Raw genomic sequence first — 16,230 nt, 5'->3', positions numbered from 1 at the left:
TCTTATGGCATGATACGCTTCATGTCTATCCACGACCATGCCATGTGCATGTGTGGACTAACTCATGTAAAAGATTCAATATTTGACTAATGTCGTCGTTAATGTCGCCGTTAATGTCGCCGCTACTAATGGTCCCTTAACATTTTTTTTTTTTGAAAAGCTAAATGATTTTAACTTGTGTATAAAGATTTTTTTCACAAATGCATTTCATTTTTTCTTATTTTTAAGTGTTTATAGAAAAAAAAAAAAAGATTTCCAATCACAATCCTAGCCATTTTCCTTTCTCACCACCTTTATGTGGTTTGGTGATAAGAATATGATACAGTAAATTATCTTTTCTTGTTTTAAACTAGAAGTAGAAGTAGAATGTAGTGATACACGGATAAAGGTTGTTTCTGAATATTTTTATAAAATAATTATATATATATATATATATATTTCAAAATTTTATATTAAGAATTATTTATATTTTTTGTTTATTTGTTGTAATCATTGACGTATTAGTCATTGTCTTTTATTGTCTATAGTTGATTATGTATATCTAGTAGACTATTTTTAAAAGCTCATTGAGACTTAAGGCTGTTGCTATATCGAGTGTATTCATGAATTAATATAAGATTATTTTAGTTTAATTAATTATTTTGGATTTGAGAAGCGAATATATAGTTGCATTTGAGTAATTAATATCAAATTATTAAATACTTCTTTTATTTCAAAATTATTAAGATTTTTATTTTAAAACTATTGATATTTTGTAAATAGTAAGTTTTGTTAATTTTTTTTTTACTTATATCCTTGTTTAAAATAATTCCTTCTGATCTTAAAAAAAATGCTACACCTACAATTTATTGAAAAGGCACTTCAACAAACAACAATTACATCTATATCTTATACTAAATAAAACTATTTTAGATTAAATATACCAATAAGTGTATTTTTAATCTATTAAATGTTCTTGAATTTATGTATACTAACCTAAAACGTCAGTTTAATAAAAGATAGAATAAACTGAATGTGAGTTATCCTAAATTTTTTACAGGTAAATAATAATAATAATAATGAGAATAGCTTGGTTTCTCATCGTCATCAACGGTGCCATCTAATCTAACCCAACAACACAACCTCTCTGGCTCTCACTTTAGAATTTCTATTCTTTTCTTCCAAGCATTCAAGATTTGTTCCACCCAAGAGCGCAGCCTCTCACTTTAGAATTTCTATTCTTTTCTTCCAAATCTTAAATGCTTGGAGCATTCAACATTTGCTCCACGCATAACACCCTTTCGGCTCTTAACTTTTCGGTTCGGCCTTGGATTCATTCTCTTCCCTCTCTCTCAAAAAACACTGAAACCCATAATCGTTAAAATTAGGGCTTCGGTTTGGTATCTTCTCTCCTTTTCATGGGCAACATCTCAAGCAGCGGCGGCGTCGGCGGCGGCAATCCCCGTCGCCGACACAGCGGGGCTTCACGGCGGAGTCACCCTCCGCCACCTCCTCCGGTGACGCCGCAGCCTGAGATCGCCGCGAATCCATTCGTGTACCATGGTGCTGCTTCACCGTACCCGAACCCTCCCCTGCATTACCCTCAGTACCATTACCCCGGTTACTATCCTTCGGTGCCACCTCCCATGCCTCATCATCCTCATCATCACCATCATCAACATCATCATCCACACATGGACCCGGCGTGGATTCAGGGGCGTTACCCTTGTGGGCCCATGATGCCTAACCCTGCACCTTTCGTTGAGCATCAGAAAGCCGTTACCATAAAGAACGATGTCAATATCAGGAAAGAGACCCTTAGGCTCGAACCCGATGAACAAAATTCTGGCCACCTCCTCGTTTCGTTTTCCTTCGATGCCACCGTTTCTGGGAGGTATGCTTTCTTGTAATTTCGCTATTATACGTGTTGTGATTGTTTAATGTGTTTTTGTCGTGTAAATTGTGGAATTAAGGGGTTACTGGATTCAATTGGGGATCTTTGTTCTTTGTAATAAGTTATTATCTGTGTGGTTTATGTTGCACGAAGAGGTGAATCAATCTTTGTGTTTCTACTTTCTAGGGTTCAATTACCTTTGACAATATGGAGAATCAATTGGAACATAAAAAATCTCTTACTGATATTTATTGCCAGAGTGATGATATATCTTCATTTGATTATATATATATATATATATATATATATATATATATATATATATATATATATATATTTTGAAGAAGCTAAACTGAATTTCATTAAGATCAAACTAAACATAAGGCATGCTTAGCTTGATAGAAGATCAATACAAAATGTAAATTACAAGTGGCATATTAAAACTCTTCATTTGATTATATTGCATATATAAACTATGTTTCTAGCCACTAGGATTGGGTTGGTGGTAAAAGGTTTGGGTTATTTTCACGAGGTTATATGCTCAAACCTCAATGCCAACGGTTATATCAGGAAGAATAAAAGAAGCTGTTTTTTTACTTCTCCTTTAAATGTATTCTTCAGAGTGGCTTTCTAATCCCGTCCTTTTTGCAGAGGTTGGGTGGGGTTTGGGGTTCATGAACTTGTTGTCTTTTGCAAGCTATGCTACCCTTTTAAGGATGGTTAAAAGAAGTTGAGAAATAATTGTATGTTCAGAAATATAGTTGCCATTTGCCAATAATGGTGGTCAGTTTGAAAGTCAAGGTTCTTTTTGTTCGGACATTAGCTTAACAATCATGTAGTTTCCTTCTATAACTTGAAGCTGTTATTGCTATCAAACAAGAGTCAGAGTTTTTGTTATTTGTGTTATTTTAATTTTGACTTTTGTTCAAGAAAAGAATGAAGCCATGTCAAAGGAGGAGGTGGTAATTCCCCAACAGTTTGAGTGTTTAGGTTTTTGTCCCTTTCTATCCTTATATTCAAATTGGAGTTCTAATTTTGATGTTTTGAAGATAGAATAAATGGTAGACGTGACCTATATTTTTAGGTATAAATTGAAACAGTGCCTATTTTTCTCTGTTAGTTGTCTGAGTAGTTGAGTCAGTAAGTGTTTCCTTATGCTTCTTAGTTTTTACCAATGTTGCATAAGAAACTGTTTTAATTTTAAACTTGTGAAAATGCCACTAAGTCACTATCAGTAATTGTAAGTACTTGGAGTCCTATATTTGGATTTGGAACATTGTAAGCAGCTTAATGGGTATACATTTAGCTAGATGTTTAAATTTTAATGCTTTTAAATGCTAATGTGCATTTGTGACTTGTGAGTGTGAGGGTTGTCATCGAATCCTGATGATGGTTATGAATGTGAACATTTTGTACTACAATTCTTCATTTACTTGTTCTAAAGGTTGTGTTGTTTCTTTTTATCTGTTTGACAGCATTGCCATATATTTCTTTGCAAAAGAAGGTGAAGGCTGCATCCTCACACCAATGAAGGAAAACCATCTTGCACCGGTGACTGTGCATTTCGAGCAAGGTCTTGGCCAGAAGTTTAGACAAGCAGCTGGAACTGGTATTGATTTTTCAGTGTTTGAGGAGTCTGAGTTATTGAAAGTGGGTGACATGAATGTCTACCCTCTAGCAGTAAAGGCAGATGCATCAGTGAAGGCAGATGCTCCCCCTGGTAATTATGACGAGTCAGATAGATCTCCAACCTCTGGTAACACAAACTCTCAGATTACGCAAGTGGTGTTTGAGAAGGAGAAAGGAGAGTTCCGGGTGAAAGTTGCTAAGCAGATCTTGTGGGTGAATGGAATGAGGTATGAGCTGCAGGAGATATATGGTATTGGAAATTCAACGGAGAGTGACTTGGATGAGAATGACCAAGGCAAAGATTGTGTCATTTGCTGGTCAGAGCCTCGAGATACAATTGTCCATCCCTGCCGGCATATGGTATTTGCAGCTTCCCTTTTTGAATGAATTTTTCTTTGATTAGTTGATAGAACGATGCTGATGTGATGGTAGTCATCAATATCATAATCAATCTTTTATCAAATATCTTTTTTCAAACCGTTTTCTATTTCTTCAGCTCGTAATTTATTAGTCTGTCACCTTTTGGTCTTAGGTTCTTTGCAAACTCGTGATCATTTAACCTAATTTAACTGTTAAAAACTTATTATTTGATACTTGAGTCCTTGATATACGTTGGCTGGATTCATTTTGTATTTGCAGTGTATGTGTAGTGGATGTGCAAAGGTTTTGAGGTTCCAGACGGATAGATGCCCAATTTGCAGGCAACCAATTGAGAGGCTTTTGGAGATAAAGGTTGGGTCTGAGGAGTGAGGAAGATACATTGAAGATACACTGTTAATTCCTCAAGCTTCATGTACAGCCCAGCTGTAATACTTTTACATTTCTCCGTGTCTTCTTTTCATGGTGTCACCTTACTTTTCTGTATTTTCCAATAATCAGAAAAACAAAAGAAAATGTAATTTATATATATAGGACTTGCGATTCAACATGAACGACAGGCTGGCATTGCACATAATTTGTATAAGACAATGCCTCCAATTAGCTTGTTTGTTTGTGCTTATAAATGGCTTCCATTCTATATGAATAATTAAATACATTTTCTCTTGGTATGATGGCATTTTCTTTTTTAACTTTAATAGAAGGGTTGGTATGTAAAATTTTGCCATGCTGTAATATGGAAAAAGTTTTGAACCCTATATAGTACGGATAAAGTGGGCGTGTTAGGCATACAACGGTTAAGGGAACTAAATGGGATCTTCTTTTTTGTGTGGGAGTGCTGATTCTGTGGTTCTGATATCTGTACGTGGAAATTATTCCTATTTTCTGTAACCAAACTGATGGTTTCCTAACAGGAACACCTATTTAATTTTAAGCCATTTTTAAATCATGGATTAGTCGCTTGCTGAAATTTAGTACCCAACCAAATAAAGGATTCCTCCTCATCAACTTCAAAGACATTTCTAATTTCACCAAAGTACAGAAAAAGCAAATGATTAACTTGCTAGTGTATCACAAATAATGTTTTAATTGTTGATAAGAAAATTAATAATTGATGTTTAATATATTTATAATTTGTTATGTATGTATATGTAATAATAGCTGTTGACTTTTTATTAACAATCTAGATTATTTATTTTTATTTTTGAAAGTGAGTTGTTTCAAACATCAAACTGAAATTGGCCATGGCAATGGCCACATGCTACTTTCTTTGTTTCTTTACCGCAGCGAAAATTTGGTTTGGCCAAGTTATTTATGGGAAAACGTTAATTATATACCATCGAAGAGTAGCATATTATTATATTATCGAAGAGTTTGAACTTAAATTTTATAATTACCTTCTATCATAAATTTATGACCGAATCTAATTTTATAATTGACCACCAAGTATCTATTCATAATAGTATAATACAGTGAATACACCGTACTGACGTAGTCGAGAGTTGATCCAATTGACCCATACTACTGTGTCTTTCAACGCTGCTTTCTGACCCGAGATCAATAATTAATATAGAAAGAAAACTGAACATTTGGTGAAGCATAAACCACACCGCCACATTGAGAATGAAGATTTTTCATAACAATTTTCTATGGGTGTCTGTAAATTATGAATGTCTAAACATCATCCCTCGTTTCATAAAATATAGCAATGCTTCAAATTTATAAGCAAAATACAGTGAATCAAAGAGTTGCTGATTTTATATTATTTTTAGTGGTATGGCAACGATGGATCAAGTATGGCAGAAATCCTTGATCCGATCTTAAAAAAATGATTCGTTCTTTATGAAATTTATTATAGCTTTGTGCTTTGTCTGCCAATTCCTACTCGCCATTATAACCCAAAACCAATCAAAAACAACAAAAAAGAAAAAGAAAAGTAGAAAAACGCAACACAACAAACCACGAATCATCACAGATTTTATTAGCAAACGAGAACGACAGTGGTTGTTTATTTTAGCATTAATCGCCCAACCATAAAGCACTCGGATGTTCATAGCATCCTACACACTTTCACAGACAACAAACACAAAACAGAGACATAGTTGGACTATAGTCCAAATACATAAAACACAAGAGAAACTTGTACATACACAGAGTTTCTCTAACACCATAATAATCATCAAAGGTTCAATGCAATTCAGTCTCCCCACCATTGATGCACATAGACACCATTGCTTCGGAGAGCCTTGTAAATATCCATGCAACTTTCCTTGCTGGTTACACTTTTCTCATCACCTCCCCTCCTCTCGGGACACTTGAGAAACAACTCATCAACAAAGCATATAGCTCCATTCTCAAATATGTCCGAGAGGAACTTGAGCTCAACACTTCCTGCGTTCATCTTGAGGACCACAAAATCAGCATATTGCACAGTTTCTTTGAACCACGCAGGGAAATCAAACTTCTCCTCCTCCCCAAGTAAAGGATCCATGTCATCATCATCATCACTACCAAGCTTAGCATTGACCTTATCAATACCAGCCAAGCCAGGGTGGTAAACAAAGGTAATACCAGGTCGCTTCACATAGGACAACATAATCGAAGTGTTGTAGTGAACAAAATAAACATTGAAATCCTTCTGATCAATGGGGTACGATGGTAGGAACCAACAATCACTAACATTGGCATCAAGAAGCTCCCCTACCCCAATGTCAATATACACCAACCTCTTCCTAGTGGAAACATCCACAAACTTAGGCAAATAGGGAATATTCCTCTTGTGAAACTCAATCGGTGGTTGTTGTTGTTTCTCACTCACGAGAGGCTCCATTAACTCTATAAGGGGTTTGGTGAAGGTGACACTGGGACAATCAGCGGGTAAACCATGTTGGTAAAACAAAGTAGCGTTTTCAACTCGTTTCTTGAAAACAACAAGGTTATGGTCGTTGACAGAACCAACATGCACAACATTGGAAGACCTTAATAACGAGGACACAGGTGTGGCTGCTCTTATCATGTCATTGGGGTGAGAACTTGTGGTGCCTACAAGGAAGACACCAACGCCACCTGGCTTAAGGACACGCTCAACCTCGAGAACCAGCAATGCCGGGACAGAAACCTTGTCTAGGTCTCTCGAGAACACGAAATCGAAGGAATTATCCTCGTACAGGACGTTCCTCTGCTCGAAACGGTGCGTTTGGACGGCGCTGACGCTGGAGAAAAAACCTAACTGTTTCATTGCCGTGACGGCCATTGAGGAGCCTTCTCCGACGCAGAGGCTTTTAGCTCCGGGGTGGAGTAACCGGCTACCGGTTAGCTCGGTGACCACAGTGAGGGTCAAATTGGCGTCTTTCTCGCAATTGGCGGAGACCCCGAACCGGGTTCGGAGTAAGGGGGAACCGGGGCGGAAGGTGACGCTCTGGAAGCCGGAGACGCAGTCGAAGTAGGTGGCGATGGGAGCGAGGGTTCCGAAATCGAAGAGGGATAGGGCGCGGTACAGAGAGACAAACGAGACAGCGCACGCGAGTAGGATTGTGCGAAGGAGCACGCGCCTGGCGATGGAGCTAGTAAGGATCTGGAATTTGAATGCCTTGGTGTCCATGTTGAACTAATCGAGTTAAGAGAAAGTGAGAGAAAGATGGATCTTTTGAAAGCCGAAAGGGGGAAGGGAGGGGAGTTAGCGAGTGCAAAACCTGGAGGAGGTATGGTTTCCACCCACGAGGACACCCATTGATTTTTGGAAGCTTAACCACACCCTCTTTGGAACCCTCTTCCTCTTCTGCGTCGGTTTGAACCGGCCCCCACCCATTTTTTCCACTTTAGATTACCTCATTACTTCATGTTTATGGATGCACTGTGCAATGAAGAAGAAGAAGAAGAAGAAGAAGAAGTGTGGAGTTGGGAGTGTAGTAGATCTAGTGAAGATATAAAAAGGACACAGCGATGCCGCAAATGCGAAGCCAGTGAAGTTGCGATCTGTGATGTGATTGTGAAGGCGCATCATCGTCATCTCCTTTACGTGTCAGCACATGGAAGTTTCACTTCTGTTTCAATCATACTCACTTTTCACTTTTCACTTTTTTATTTTAATTGCTTCCTATATTATTAATCAATTCTATGGCCAATAGCTACTCCTTGCAGTCAAAACTAGGAATCAAAATATTATTACTCGAGTTTAAATATCTGACCAAACTAGTTAATTTTTCTACTTCTAAAATAAGTACCAATTACAAATTCGATCATTCTTTCTAAAGACTGTAGAAGTAAGAAGAATGCATATCTTATTATTTTGGTAGAAAAGAAAATCATACAAGTCCTCAATAATTATGGAATTACAAATTATGACATTAAATTAATATAATTGGACAAAATCATTTTTCCATCTTATTACTTCTTTTTAGTTATTAGTATTTTAATTTGTGCAATCTACATTATAAATATTTATTTCATATTATAAAAATTTATAATATAAAATTATATTTTATACTTGTGATAAATAATTTATATTATGATATAAAATTATTTTTAATTATCAATATTTTTTATAAACAATATTAAAAATTAATTTAGAATCTAAAGATGAAAATAATAGACCGAAGAAACATTCTTAAAAATGTTATTGTTGAAAATTGAAAAAATAAATCCTAATCGTTAAAAATAAATCCCATAAACACTCTCATCCAATATAGTTATTCAAATTTTATATATTTTTAGTTTCAAATGTATTTTTAATATAATTACATTAAAGAAATTTTTTTATTATCTATAACGATCATATATATACTTAAATAAAATTGTCTCGCATAGAATATATTTATAGTCTTAAAAAATGTTTTTTTTATGTATTTAAAAAAAATGATGTTTTTTTTTTCTGAATGCTATTTCTATTACTGTGTTTGCTATGCTTGTCTTTTACATTGCCATGATTGATATTTAGATTCTTAAGAAGATAGCTGATGGAAATGTGGAATAAATAGTAGAGAAGATGTACAAAGTTATTCTGTAAAAAAAAATGCACAAAGTTAACGTTTTTTTTTTCGGGGTAGATACAAAGTTAACGTTTGAAAAATTATTATGTAATTTAAACTCTGTTGGAAGAGTTTATATATAGATTATTTAGACTTATCTTTTACTATGATAACTGTTTATGAGAGTAATTAAGAGAAATTAAAAAAGTATCTTAAAAATAGTCCATAAGATTTTATTGAGCTTATATTCATAAGCTGCCGAATATTAGTGTTTGTATTTGAAGAAAAAGACATTACACCTAACAAGCTAGTGTTTTTATGGGGACGAAATTTTTATTGAGGATTGAAATGATCTTGTTCCGTAGAACATGGATAAATGATGCGAAGGAAATTTGTACGAATTTATCTGAATATATTTTATTAGTAAATTAGTATTTTATCTATTTATTATATAGAATAAACATTTTTTATATAATTAAAATTTATAATAGCAGTAAAAAAATTATAATAAATAAATACTTTTAATCTATAAATTATACTTTAAATTTATAATAATAATTTAAAATTTAAATTATAATATAAAGTTGTTTCTAATTTTTTATAATTTATATTTAAAAATATCTAAATTTAATTTAAACATAAATACTAAAGATGATAATTAAGAAAATCAAACATACAGATAAAAACAAAAGAAAAGTAGACAAATATAATTAAGATAATTCTTTTTTCCTGGACACAGAGACATTTTTAAAAAAAAAAAATAATAGACATTTTTTTAATGATTACATCTACCATCTGAAATCAATTTTATTCAAGTCGAACAACACCATTATGTGTAACAATAATTTAGAAAGATAGTGTCTGATATACATGTTTTTAAATAATAAAAGAGAGAAAATATTGAGAGTCTCACTCTAAATTATATATTCTAAATTTATAATACGATAGCATATTACCCGGGCTTAAAAAATAGAAGTGATTAAAAATTTATTTTAAATCTAAATGTGTTGACCATTGAGAGATTGTAAATAAGAAAGGGTTTTGCTAATAAGTATTTCTTTTATAAGTAAACAAGCACTTTAAAAACGTTAGATAAGAAATTAAAAATATTTTTTTATTAAAATTATATGAAAATGTATTTAAAAAAACGTAAGAAAATGTATTTTTACACATGTCAACAAAAAATTCTCCTCTTTTATTTCCTTAAGTTTAGAATACTGATTAACATTCATCAAATTTGATATCCTAGTATACATTAAATTTAAGTTCACCAAGGAAAGTTGTTCTTCCATATAATTAAAGTAGCGGGGAAAAAGCTATCAATAGAAAAAGGGGGAAACAAATTCTACTTACTGTTACGGAAATAAAAGAACAAAGACAGTTATATGAATAATTAGGAAAAAAACAATAAATATTTTTTAATTATATCTGAATTATATAAAAACTGGTGTAAATTTTGTTATAAATATATTTGAGAAAAATAGAATGCCACTTGCTAATGCAGTAGTACTGTCCAGTTGTGGAGATGAGTTTACTGTAGACGCACAATGCACCGACACATTGAGCCAATGAGAGAGTGACAGTTATGATAAATGCTGAAACCAAAATGACAAGATTTATCCAGTTGCCAATTCCTAATTAAATCATCTTCATGGGAAAACTCCATTTCAGAATTTTAATTGTAATTTTATATTTAAACTGAATATCGAATTCTAAACTTAAGTATTAAATTATTGGTGCCAACAATTCTTTTTTTGCATGTTTTCTAGAAAATTGAAATATGTTTCTCATCTAATTTTAGCTCATCCTTGATTTTATGGTTTAAATACATTTTCCTAAAATATATTATTTTTGTTTTTAGTTTTTCTAAATATTTTTTTTTTATTTTTGTACTTTTCAAATATTTAGTTTTTAGTCCTTTTTATTACGAAATGTTTTCATGACTTTAATAAGTAGTAGTATTGTTATATGACAAATTTACGTTTAAAATTTTAAATATTACAAGAATCACGTTAAAAAATTATAAGAAATATTATGTAAAAAAAATATCAGAATAATTAATAAAATTAGTATATTTATAAAGAAAAAATATATTTAAACTTAATTTTATCTCATAATTTTAGAATTGATTTAAATATATTTCTATTTAAATATAATTTTACTTTCATATGTTAAAAATGATGTATTGTCATTTTTTTAAAAAAATAATAATAGAAGTGAAGAGTTGGTATATTATTTTATATTAATGTTAAATAGAAATGAAAGATAATAATTTTTATAAAATATGTTAAACAAAATTTAATAAAGAAAAAATTATTTTTAAAATTATATAACATATATAATAATTATGTAAGTTTAATAAATTTAAATTATAATAATAAATTAAAAAAATAAAAAATCATGAAACCAAATTAAATTAAATCAAAAAGATTGGTTTGTTTTGGTTTGAATTTAATATTATATTTAAATCAAATTAAATTGAAACATATTTATTTTATATTTGATTTAAATAATTTATTTTAAAAAAAATAAGTCAAACCATATTATAAACACCCAATTGCCGTGTACCGAATCTGGTCTGGCACGCAATAAAGGTAATAGAATGAGCAATGCCAGGTTCCAAACGGATAAATTTTTTATTTCTATGTATAATTAATTAATTATTGTATGAATATAATACTAATACTGGTTCCGTCAAAAAATAAATATTACTAATACTTGTTTTAGAGGGAGCGATCATAGTAGTATCCTTATAAAAACAAGTTTTCTATTTGTGTCCCTTCACGAGTGCTTCAAGGTTAGGATTCTAATTGGTCTTTGGACAATGATGGATCGATGCTTGAGGACCATTGTTCTCACAAAATTTTAATTTTTATTTAAATATATTTTAAAAAATATATATTTGCCCCATATAAAAGAAATTGGAATTGTTCCCATAGTTTTTTTTAAAAAAAAAATGAATGAAAATAATTATAAGAGAGAACAAATTGATATTAATTTTATCATCCTAGTTTTTTTAACTTTTTTATTGTATTGACACTAAGAAAACTATACAATATATTTAAAATATAAAAATGTGTAGAAAGTTATTATAATTTGTAAAAGGTTTAAATATTTTTTTCCAATAATTTAACATTTTTTTGTTGTTGTAATTTTTTGTTGTAGTCATTAGAAAATGCTTCAAACCTTTGTAAAAATATGAGTATCTTAAATTTCTTTTGTGATGATATATTTTGAAAAAAGTTATAATATTTTTCTTTTATGAAAATATTATAAATTAAATTTTTTCTCATTGAAAATTTTTCATAAATTTATTATTGTTTTTAAGTATAAAATAAATCATGTTAAGAGAAAAATATTTATTTTATTAATTTCATATTATATATATATATATATATATATATATATATATATATATATATAAAGAATTATACACCATTAATACATAAATATTAAATTCACTCATATATATATATATATATATGAGTTTGGTACCATACTCTCACCTCTTTTGGAGCATCCTAGCACTCTACATCATAAATTTTGGACAAGAAAATCCATTCAATTCTTCTATTTTAGTTAGATTATTATAGTAATTTAACGTTTAATCTTTAAAAGAAAAATAAAAATAAAACATATTTATTTCTCATCCAATCTTATCCAATCATCCCTTAATTTTCTGGGCTTTTGCTCAGTTACACACGCACATAGTATGTGTCCTCCTCTTCCTCTTTTCCTCATCTTCTTACTCATTACCCACACACATAGCATTATAGGCGTCTCCTCTTCCTCTTCTTCTTTCTCTTCCCTGGCTGATAAAACTTGAAAATTTGCAAATATTTACTGGGCTAAAAATTGAAAAGTTTTGGTGTGACTTAATAAAACTTCGATAATTTTTGTCTAAAAACTTGTTTTGAAAACGATGTAATTAAACTTCTCACTTTATTAGTATTAATAAACGATTGCAGAATATACTGTTTTTTATTTTTTGTTTACTTGCTACTCATGCAGATTTGTTTCCTCGTGTAAGCAAGTTAAAAGTGATAGTACAAACTCAAATACTCTGTATTATACATTTTTTTTTAATTTGACATTTCAATTGTCCCCCTATGTAAAGCTGAAAAAGGAAGTCATGTAACATATATCTAGAACTAAAGAATTTTCGGCTAATGAACTTTTAATATCACAACTTCATAGAGACACAGTTTCTTAAGCTTAAACATAGCTACACCCCTTGCCTAAGAACTTTCATCTTCACGTTTCCATATTTCTTCTAGTTTTGTCTTCCCAAAACAATTAACTATTTCGACAGAACTAATAATGTTAAAGTGAAGGATTTTTTTATAGAATGGACATTGATTTTGAAGACACCCATGTCTCCTATCACCTCCTCCTTTTGTTCTGAGACAAGGAATAGTCTCGGAAACAAATTCATCAAACATTTTCCTTCCAACCAAGAGCCCACCCAAAATCTAGCTTTATACCCCACCCTAATTTTTCACTGAATTCCTTTCTCAAACCAATTTTCCCTATCACCACCACCACACCTTTTTTAAATCTCTCCACCACAAACTCTCCAAGTTAAAACCCTCCCCTCTCAAGAGACCTTGTCAACCTTCATATTTTGCATTAATTACCTCCTTCCAAACCCCCTATCATTATTGTGGAAAAGATTCCCTGCCATTTTTTCAATAAGGCCTCATTAAAAACCGCAATGCCTTTCACTCCAAGACCACCTAACTTCTTACTTTTGCATATGCCCTTTCACTTCACTCAAGCAATTTTTTTTACTATCCTCACTTTCACCCCACAAGAATCTTCTTTGAATTCCTAAGTCTAGAGCAAAATTCCTTAAGAATCCTAAAGAAGGAAATAAACAAAATTGACAATGATGATAACACCAAATTTATCAAACATACCTTCCCCCAAAAGAAATGTGTTTATGTTTTTAAAGAGTCAATCTTTTTTCAAATTTTCTAATAACAGGTTGTTACATCTCCACCTTCCTAAGATTAGCCCTAATAGGCAATCCTATGTAGGCAAAGGGCATAGAGAGAATTCCACACCTATAGCCCCAAAGCTACTCTTATGAAAGCTTACTCTTAGTCCATAGACTAATTCAAACAATCTAAGAATAACTTTTATAGTGAAAACATTCTTTACATTTACCTCACTAAGGAAGATTGTATCATCAGTGTATTTAAGTAGGCTAACTTCACAATTATTATTTTCAACTGAGTATCCCTTAAAAGGATTTCATTTTTAGTTTCCCTCACTAAACCATTCAAGCCCTCTGTCACAACCAAGAAAAGAAATGGAGCCAACAGATCCCCTTGTCGTAGACAATTGGAACACTTAAATTCTTGTGTAAGGCTTCCATTCACCAACATTGATGCCTATGAGGATTCAAGACATCCCTTAATCCATTAAATCTAGGTTCCATGAAAGCCTAGTCTACGCAACATATACACAAGAAAATCCCAAGATACCGAGTCATAGGTGTTAGGCGTTATGCAAGTGTATCAAATGTCCAAGTAATAAAGTCTCGGAAGTTCGAATGTCGATTTTCACAGGAATTTTGTGTTGTATTTATCTTGGAAACTTTTTAACTTATAAGGAAAATAAAGTTAAAGAGAGAGGTAGGAGAAAAAAAATAGGAAATGATAAGAGTGAATTATAAGTAATAAAAAGCAAGAGAATTAAAAGCAGACAATTAAGAAAAGGAAATTCAATGAAATGCAAGTGTTAGGACCTAGCATGCCTTTTCTGCCTAAGATGTATGAGTTTAGGATTTTTCTTTATCAATTCAATTGGATCTATTCTACCCACATCTATTCATTCACTTGCCCCCGATTCCTCACGATGATAAGCCTATTTTATTTATCTATCTTCCAAATCCCTTTGAAAAGATTCAATAAATAAAATGCATGAAGTCTAAATTCTAGATGTTCGCATAAATGCATGGGCATAAAACTATCATTCTATGTCTAGTAATGATTTTCTTATGAAACGCTTTCTTTTTGTTCTATTAGAAGTTACCCTCTTCCGAGTGTCTAACCCCTAAAACTGATTCATACATACTTTCTTTAGACCTTAATTAGAAGTTACCCTCTCCCGAGTGTCTAACTCCTAAAAAAATATAAAGATGAGAATGCAAGAGAGAAATAGAAAAGATAATAGAATAGAAAAACCTGGAAAGGACTCATGTTGCATTGATAAATATGAGAAGTACATCATACATCGTTGGCTTTTAGGCCAGCCAGATCCTAACTAGGGGATTAGCCACTCATGGCTATTAGGGCTTTACAATGAGAGGGGGTGAAAGAAAGAAATAAAGATGATAGAAGAAAAGAGAAGAAGAGTTCTCAGGATGCTTTAGGTAGTAAGGAGAGTGTGCTCTGAGATTCGATATGTTGTTTTCCCTTGGCCAGACTCTTTATTTATAGCTGTTGAAGTGGGCTTTGGGCCTTCGTAGGCTCGCTTAGCGCGACACTCCTCGCTTAGTGCGTTCAGATCATGCACTTAGTGAACTCCTCTGGCTTAGTGCGTGCTGCTTCTGTTGGATCGTGAGCTTAGCGCGTGCTGCGCGCTTAGCGTGTTTTGTTACTATTGTGCACGCTAGGCTCGTGTTGTGCGCTAAATGCGAGTTCTGACTCTTATGCTTAACACCTCGCTTAGTGCCTTCGTAGGCTCGCTTAGCGCGACACTCTTCGCTTAGTGCAATCAGATCGTGCGCTTAGTGAACTCCTCTCGCTTAGCGCGTGCTGCTTTTGTTGGATCGTGCGCTAGCGCGTGCTGCGCGCTTAGCGCGCTTTGTTACTATTGTGCACGCTAGACGCGTGTTGTGCGCTAAACGCGAGTTCTTACTCTTATGCTTAACACCTCGCTTAGTGCTTATGTCTTTTATCTCGCTTAACGCGAGTTGCGCGCTAAGCGAGAGGCTAGGCTGGACCTTTTTTTATTTCTTCTTTTTTTTCTTTGTTTTTTTCCACTTTTTGCTTATAACACCTCCAGTTTTTATATTTGCAGCCAAAATTCAACGAAATATTAATTCTTTAACATTTGAGCACAAATAACTGCTAAATAATTATTTTAAAGACAATTTTGCTTCATTTTCTATTATTAAAATACAATTATTTAACAGTTATTAATAAGCTTTTTCAAAATCTACTTAAAAAATGAAGTATTTTTTATCTTTCGTGTAACATCATCCACCACCTCATTAGCTGTCAACACACTATGTAGAAGTTGTCTACCACCAAGAAAAACACTTTGCCTATGATCAGTCACTCCATCCAATACTCTTTTAAGCCTATAGCTGGGATTTTGGCTATAATTTTATACAACCAACCAACAAGGGAAATAGGTCTAAAGTCAACTAAT

The 16,230-nt window shown here is 32.4% G+C and overlaps 2 protein-coding genes across 2 annotated transcripts; one reads left to right on the top strand and one right to left on the bottom strand.

Moving 5' to 3' along the window:
• Positions 1 to 1,072: 1,072 nt before the first annotated feature.
• On the top strand, positions 1,073 to 4,551 carry LOC100807343 (probable E3 ubiquitin-protein ligase LOG2). The gene is made up of 3 exons (XM_003554327.5): positions 1,073 to 1,873; positions 3,349 to 3,862; positions 4,142 to 4,551. Exons 1-3 carry the CDS (start codon positions 1,398 to 1,400, stop codon positions 4,250 to 4,252), a joined length of 1,101 nt encoding a protein of 366 aa, XP_003554375.1. The 5' UTR covers positions 1,073 to 1,397; the 3' UTR covers positions 4,253 to 4,551.
• Positions 4,552 to 5,837: 1,286 nt separating this feature from the next.
• Positions 5,838 to 8,053, bottom strand: LOC100806816 (uncharacterized). The gene has a single exon (XM_003554326.5). It carries the CDS (start codon positions 7,479 to 7,481, stop codon positions 6,078 to 6,080), a length of 1,404 nt encoding a protein of 467 aa, XP_003554374.1. The 5' UTR covers positions 7,482 to 8,053; the 3' UTR covers positions 5,838 to 6,077.
• Positions 8,054 to 16,230: the final 8,177 nt, after the last annotated feature.

Source organism: Glycine max, chromosome 19 (assembly GCF_000004515.6).
Source record: "Glycine max cultivar Williams 82 chromosome 19, Glycine_max_v4.0, whole genome shotgun sequence".
NCBI classification, from domain to species: domain Eukaryota; kingdom Viridiplantae; phylum Streptophyta; class Magnoliopsida; order Fabales; family Fabaceae; genus Glycine; species Glycine max.
This window is presented reverse-complemented; position numbering and strand designations above follow the sequence as displayed.